Genomic DNA, 7052 nt, shown 5'->3' on the forward strand with positions numbered 1-7052 from the left:
ACCAATTAATATTCATATTCTAGCTACGTACCATACACTAGCTAGCTAGCCATCTGTGCTATGTAAGAGTGAGTCATCGTGGTGCAATTGGACATGCTGCTGATATTTTATTTTAGAACCTTACTTACCGTTGCTATATGGTTGGTACATCTTATTAAAATGCTAAAATCTTATTTTAGAAGAGCATCACGGAATTTTATTGTTTTGCTTGTAGGATCAGGTTTTATCCATGGTATTGGATTCCAATTTTGATTTCAGACCCCATTAATAAATGTTCTATCCTTTTATAAAGGGTACATAGTTGGGTTGTTAGAGTTTTTTTTAGTACATAGGTTGTTAGAAATTAATTTAAATTTTTTTTTTTTATTTTTAGGATCTTGCTGAACATTATTCTTAGAATATTGATTAAGAAATTTTAAAAAAATGTTTATAATATAAATCAAGAAAACATAAAAAAAATATAATAGTATAATTTTTTTTATAATTTTTTATTCATAATTAAAATATTTCCATTTTAAATTTGTTAACCAATATTCTTATTATAATGATTAGCATTTAGCTTATATTTATTAGTTATGATCATCTTTATCTACTTTCCGTTGAGAGGTAAAAAAAAGCAATGAAGACCAATAATGAAGAATGGGATTGGTTGGTCAATAATCTAGATTTATGCCTTGGGTCCGCAATGACTGATAGAATTTGTAAGATTGGGTTTAAGAAATAAATGAGTAATCATCCTCTCTTTTTTGGGTAATCAAACCTTTGCTTTGTTTTGCTTTTTCATAGACTATTTGGTAGGAGTAATGGGCGACCCAGTTAGGAGTTAATAAAGGTATATATCCACTGTTAATGTTTTGATTTGATTAACTGCTTTATTTATTTGCTGATTATCATTTTTCTTAATCACATGATTAGTGTAAATTAAGTATCTACAAAATTTGCTAATGACTAGTAATTTCTACTTGACAATTTTACTAATTACCTTTAGTAGCGTATACAAATATTATTGAATTAACTTATTTTGTATTTAAAATAGTTTATAATTAAGTTTTCGAAAATTGAAAGATTTTTATTTTTTTTAACGCCAAACATACCATAATTATTGCATTTTGTGGATGAATGCTGACTTTGCCGACTCCCATCTAATCTTGTAGTTGTAATTTATTTGGGAAGACTAGAAATTTCCTATGTTTGAAAAACATTATTGTCTGGTACTATAACGTTACTGTATTTTAAATTAGTATATGATGGGACATGGGTACTTTTCTCCTCTATATATAAAAACTTTACTTTTAAAATCTCTCCAAATAAATTACTAAAATTACATAAATTTTCATGAAAAAACTGAAATTATACCTGTCTAAAATCATAGTCAATAAAACGCACGTCGCTTTACCGTTAGTACTATTGGGTTATACAAAACATGCATGCATACAATTATAAATGTATCATTAAGATTAATGAACTCCCACCCGTTTTCAACATATGCCATCCTAGTGTATGGTTCTGATCTCATGCTCTCATTAAATGTACACTAACTGTACAATCACCCTTCCATGATTGTATCTTCAATACCATTAATTTTGTGTTTTCTTCTTTGATAATGCTTAGTAAAACTAAAATGTAAGACTTTGTGATCTTTTCTGTTTTATTTTAAAATTACACCAAACCTAAAATAGAATCCGTTTCATCCTGTTCAATGTTCTAAGATGTCTATAAGAAAAGCATGCCTATCAAAGAGTACCTAAAATTAACTTATTTTCTAAAATAAGTACAATAGTATTTTTTTTCATTTAGTTTAAAATGCATTTTAATCTAAATTTGTTAAAATTTAAGGATAATAAAATTTATAAATATTATATGCGTTTTTTATTATTATTATTCACAAAATACTCAAATCACTTACCCTCCAACCCCCTCCTTGATTGATCAGTGTAAAAATAGTGTTGTAATTAAGTAGTTAACCAATTGGGCCAGGACTCAGGAGTAACACACATGGGCCTGGAAAAGCTACAATGGACAAGGGGGAAAGTGACTCAGTTGGAAAATGTTGTTCACGGAATTGTAGAAAAAGAGAGCGTAGTACTTCAAAATCTAAGTACATAGATGGACATTGTAATGAAAAAAAAATTGGCAAAAAGGGTGATAGTGATATTGCCTGATATAGAAATTATTCTTGAATTTGTGTTAGGAAAAAAAATCTGAATGATTCATCTTGCATTTGTATAATGTATGATATTAAATCATGTTCTGCAATTGCGGCACAGCAAAATTCCATACCAATAAATTAGGAGAATTCACTCATAGCGTCCACGTTATAATCTTGCATCTACCAGCACTGGTAGTTGACTAGTTGCTAACGGTTAGGCCCAGTAGCTTCACTTCACAACTAATAGTTTGGGCGAAGAAAATTATACATAGCACACACAAATGAAATTTGCATAGATTTATACAAAAACATAACGTGCCTAACATAGGTGTACTAAGTTAATAAAATATTAAGACATTATTATTTATAGAGCATTGCTATAGATTCCGAAACTTTCAAGCAATACATTCAGCCGACCAATACCAAAAGTTTCATTTGTCTTAAACCGTACTAAAGTAATGTTATTGTGAAAAGAAATTGACAAGTGTTAAATTTTGAATGAATAAGAGAATCATCCGGTCAAACACATTCGGAGGACAAATCATTTTCCTTATTTATATTAAAAAAATATTTTGTTTATTAATTTATAAAGATGCATGTATCTAATTTACTAGCACTTCACCATAGTCGATTTAATGGATAGTTTGTATGATTTGGGTAGGAGTTGAAACGTCGTTATAAACTTATAGCCAATCTACACACACACAAAAACTACTTTATTGGCTTATCAAACTAAAGTTATACGCAATTTATAGAGGAAACTCATGAAATTCATTGAACCTATATCAGCCGCACATTCAATTTCCATAATGCATCTTTAACCTCGACCTCTTCCATGTGGTTGTGGATTGAGCTACCACCCTTCTTTGCTAGTAGTTATAAGAAATTCTCATCTTTGCAACCCTACAACAAATTGCTAATAAAAACGGACTCAATATGGGTGCACGTGGACTATGTATGGTAGTTGGAATGGTTTGAACTACAGCCTTGCAATAATGACTACCTCTTGAACCTCTCCAAATTTAGCACCTTTTATTTCCATCCCTTTCAACTTCTTGCAAACCCTCACCAGATTCTTAGACCTACGTAAGAAATTAAAGTGGAACGCCAAAATACTTTATCGTGGCTCTTTAATTTATTTAATTTTCATTCGTTAATTTTTGTATAGAATATTTCATTCCTTTTTAACAAGTTTATATAAATAATGCACCTTAACTTCTTCTCAGCCCTCTCTCAAGAGCACCTGATTCATGGACCTACTTTAGAAATAGGATATGCCAAAATACTTCGAAATGGCCTTATTATACTTCAAAATACTATTAATACAAGAATCAAACTGGCGACGTATATTACTAATTGTTCTTTTAACTGCGCAAGGGCTGTCGTTTTGCAAGACTTACAACCCATCATATAGGTATATCACAAGATCACCAACATGATCGATCTACACAAACACTTGCAAACTGGAACATTAAAAAAAACATGTTGTTGGAAAAATGTCCCACACATCAATAATTTGTTTTTTCTTCAAAGTCACACATCAATAATTGGTGATAGGAATGCAAGCAGACAAAACACATTACAGAGGAAAAGGCCATGCTAAGGAATTCAAAAGACAAGTTTTATTGAAAATGCATTAGAAATTGCAATAGAGTTTTTTTTTTTTCTTTCTAGAATATTAGTATCAAATTTCTGAATAGCTTTCCCTCTCGAGTTGCTGGTACTGCTCTAGTTCTTCTTGCCTATTTCGAGACAGCAATGGTTTTCCTTGCTTTTTTTTATTCTCTGAAGCCAACCCCTACTTATAGATTCTATTGTATTGATTTTCTGTTTAATCTCACGTGTTTGATCCAGCAGTGCTCAAATTTTCCAACTAGAGGGACAACTAGGCATGACTTAGTTTGACTGATCTGTTTAATTTTCAACTTCTGCGATGCTCAAAAGCTTAAACTAGGAAGACAACTAATTGTAAATGGTGATAACGATGAGGTGTGGAAATAGATGAGAATGGCTGCCATTAGCATATAGCCTAGCCTAGTTGCACCAGGATAATTCTTTGCTTTGAAAGCAAATGTCACAAAATGAATTCTTATTCACATGAATTACAGGGTACAAATTGCTTAAAGTTTCAGGCCTAGCTAAGTGTGACCAAATCTAAAATGCTTTAGAGCCGAATCCCGAATGGAAACAATGTGACAAATTTTATTACAATTTTCATTTCTTACAGTCTTTGGTGGGTGTTGTGAATGTTGTGCAATAGTTCCTTTCAGTCGGTAGAGTCCATTCAGTAACCTACCTGAACCAAACCTCCTCTTCATTTCATCCTGTGTTAAACCCTTTCATCAGACAAGATAAAGGAGCAGTAGATTGGCAAGGACTATGTGTCAATAACATATTTTTTCCCTGATAAGTCAAATATTCAAGAATCCGGAAACAGCCTCTTTGCATATGCAAGGGTAAGGCTGCGTACAATATCCCTCCCCCATACCTTCGCATAGCGAAGAGCCTCTGGGCAATGGGGTACGCTAGTTAAGTCAAATATTCAAGAAAGAGATTTCTTCATTTAAAATGTAAGTTCAAGTGAAGCATGTGGGGAAAAAAATATTTTTGAGGAAGGTCCCACTTATGCGAGAAATTAATCTCTCATCAATCAAATGATTTTCCAAGGTTAATTCCACTTAAGTGCTAAATTGATAGTATTCTTTTATGTTAAGATATATTTCTGCCTATCTCCTCTAAATGAGTTCTTGTGAGATTGTGGAATAAAAACCACCTAAATGGAGAGTTTGTTACATTATATATCAAGATTTACTGTCTGCACCTCACAAATACTCCAAAAAAAGGTAAAGTATTTGTACTTTCTCAAAATGAATAGCAACTATAAGCAAAAAAGTAGAAACATTTTACCAAAATCATGTTTACCCCATTCTGTGATCATCCTTTGTTCATAAATGCAGTGCCAGATTGGCAGACATTCAGTTAAACAACGAGAGGATGCTCTTTATCTTTGACCCCAGAGAGATTCAATTTAGTCCATTTGGCACGCCTTAAGAAAAGGAAGAGTGTCCCAACTTGACAGAGCTGCCCACAAATTAGACCAATCCATAAACCCTATATCATAAAGCAAATTCAAGACAAACATAATAATGAAAAATTACAAATGAAAAAAAGACTCAAAATCAAGATATCAGATTTTTAGAATGTGCAAAATATTTAATATAAACAGTTGAGTGCTGCCAACCACATCCTCTGGCCACCCCTGTAGTATTAAGCACAATTTTCACACCAAGAATTTAAAGTGAATGATGTTCAAGTTGAAAAGATAAAGCGGGTTAAAAGATATGAGGAATTCAAACCTTGTATGACACCTTCGACAGCATCTAGTACTATGGAAATGGCAAGCAAGGGTGTCACTGAAGCAAACTCCTCTTTAATTTGAACTTTTCAATACATGTACTAGAATGTTGATTCAGAAGAAATGCAACAATGCAAGCAAAGGAGAATGTGTTCGACCAACTAACCTTTCAGCCGCACCGAGACCAACAGGGACCATGTGCGCTATGAATTGAGTGTTTAAACTGCAGATTTTTTTAAGATTACAACAATAATAAATCATACTAACTATTTTATTTTTCAGGAACAGAATACCTGAATACCAAGCTATTAGAACCATACCATATTGCAATCAACGAAGTTGTTATCTGAGAGTCAGGCAACAGTCCAGCCAAGAAAACCAAAACCAAAAGCCCAATACTCCAAACTTGCATAACATAAACAACATATAGTAAGATTTTTTAGCTACAAAAACAACATACAGTAAGTTGATATAAGGATCTTACATTAAATTACAACAATATTCTCTTAATTTGAATTAATGTATCATGTATGTTTGCAAATTAGGCTATTTCTCCTCATTTAGCTTTCTAAGATCAATAGTCAAAAGGGTAAGCAAAGTGAAAGGTTGCTAGTGATTCATACCATACCATTGCAGCAGAGGGCAGGGCCAGTTTCATGTTTGTAAATACGTAATGGAATGAATGCATTGAAAATCCTTGCCATGCCTGCTTGAACTTCTTAGCATACATGACATACAAGGCCAATAATAGCATTGATATCCATTGTGAAATAGAAGCTGCAAGTGGTGCACCTGCAAAACTCAGACCTGGCCACTGAACCAAGCCATATGCAATACCAATATGGATCAACAGTGGAAGAGCTGAGAGTGCAACCAATGGCATTACCACAGATTGTGTCTGGAGAAACCTCGAGATATTTTGCAAGAAGCTATATGCAAACACTCCCGGGATAAGAAACTTCATATAAAGTGCAGCTGTTCTTGCAATGTCGGGAGATTGATGAAGTAACACTAGGATGGGCTCTGTATAGAACCAAATAATGGATATAATGATTGAAAAAATAAGAGATATGATGCAAGAGCCTTGTAGGTAAATTCCCAGCATTTGGTATTCCTTTGCACCAAATCCTTGTCCGCAGTGTTTCCAGTGCCCCACTCAAACCAACCTAAGACAAGAATAAGGTTATGAACTAAGAGTTTAATCTAGTAACTGGTAGAAAATTGCTAAAAGATATGTACCAAAAAAGTGATAGAAGATTAGCACTTGTGGACATTAGAGAGAGAGAGAGAGAGAGAGAGAGAGAGAGGTATTTTAGGAAGATTAACCTAAGAAAAAATTATTCAAAACATCCTCTATTTAATTGGAGTTTTATTTCTAATAATCTTTTCTTTTGTTTGTCTTATGTAATTTAATGCAGAGGTATTTTAGAAAATGAATTGACCAGAGATTATCAAAATTAAATGATATTAATTAATTTTCATAATGGATATGATTCAGTTTTTTTATATATATATTTCAATCCGAATGAAGTATTATGTAAACTATAT

At 32.6% G+C, this 7052-nt stretch overlaps 1 protein-coding gene across 6 annotated transcripts; it reads right to left on the reverse strand.

Annotated features, from left to right (window-relative positions):
• Positions 1–4221: 4221 nt before the first annotated feature.
• LOC114378570 (protein DETOXIFICATION 18-like) lies at positions 4222–6670 on the reverse strand. Of its 6 annotated transcripts, none has more exons than XR_003659373.1 (5): positions 6297–6670; positions 6133–6210; positions 5825–5909; positions 5506–5727; positions 4222–5230 (listed from the first exon to the last, which is right to left on the reverse strand). XR_003659373.1 is itself a non-coding variant. In XM_028337199.1 (5 exons), the coding sequence occupies exons 1-5, from the start codon at positions 6607–6609 to the stop codon at positions 5197–5199; spliced, it is 567 nt and encodes a 188-aa protein (XP_028193000.1). In that variant the 5' UTR covers positions 6610–6670; the 3' UTR covers positions 4222–5196. The 6 variants fall into 6 exon arrangements, 2 of the variants coding, with proteins under 2 accessions (XP_028193000.1, XP_028192999.1); XR_003659372.1 differs by having other exon boundaries at positions 4222–4473; positions 5072–5727; XR_003659371.1 differs by having other exon boundaries at positions 4222–4473; positions 5057–5727.
• Between the last annotated feature and the right edge of the window lie 382 nt (positions 6671–7052).

Source organism: Glycine soja, chromosome 12, assembly GCF_004193775.1.
Source record: "Glycine soja cultivar W05 chromosome 12, ASM419377v2, whole genome shotgun sequence".
NCBI classification, from domain to species: Eukaryota; Viridiplantae; Streptophyta; class Magnoliopsida; order Fabales; family Fabaceae; genus Glycine; species Glycine soja.